The 427-nt window shown below is 32.6% G+C and overlaps 1 protein-coding gene across 1 annotated transcript in view; it reads right to left on the bottom strand.

Moving 5' to 3' along the window:
- Nucleotides 1-200: 200 nt before the first annotated feature.
- The window catches only part of LOC107579035 (C-type mannose receptor 2-like), a gene marked incomplete at its 5' end in the record, with an annotated part of 2,458 nt that continues 2,231 nt past the window's right edge, over nt 201-427 (bottom strand). The window contains one exon of the mRNA XM_016264922.1: nt 201-247. Within this exon, the coding sequence (XP_016120408.1) occupies nt 201-247 (47 nt within the window). The remainder of the gene's footprint in view (nt 248-427) is intronic.

The following is a 427-nucleotide window of genomic DNA, read 5'->3' as shown; positions in this document are numbered from 1 at the left end:
GGAAACTCAAAATGTACATAAACAAAAATTCAATTGGAATGTCTTGCCATCATAGCAGACAAATGGGTAAGAATTGTCACATAAATAATCAAACCATTTTCCATTATTATCCATGTAAACACGTGGATAATAGTTCATTCCCAGCATTGTTTGGTTCATGATAAAAGTTCCTAAAATCTCTCTCTTCTTCCTGATAGATATCATTGTCTTCCAGTGAACACTAACCCTAACAATTTAGGATCTTTGACTTTATAACAAGAAAAAAAATTACTTGCAATGTCTTACCATCGTAGCAAACAAATATGAAATGATATTCACATGATGAATCAAACCAGTTTCCATTATAATCGTAAACACACATTTCATTCCCATTAATGTTGTTCGGTTCATGATACCAGTTCCTGAAATCTCTCTCTCCTTCCTGATA

This window comes from Sinocyclocheilus grahami, unplaced genomic scaffold, assembly GCF_001515645.1.
Source record: "Sinocyclocheilus grahami isolate Dianchi unplaced genomic scaffold, SAMN03320097.WGS_v1.1 scaffold13642.1, whole genome shotgun sequence".
Taxonomy (NCBI): domain Eukaryota; kingdom Metazoa; phylum Chordata; class Actinopteri; order Cypriniformes; family Cyprinidae; genus Sinocyclocheilus; species Sinocyclocheilus grahami.
Note: the sequence above shows the minus strand (reverse complement) of the source record. Positions and strands in the feature narration are given on the sequence as shown.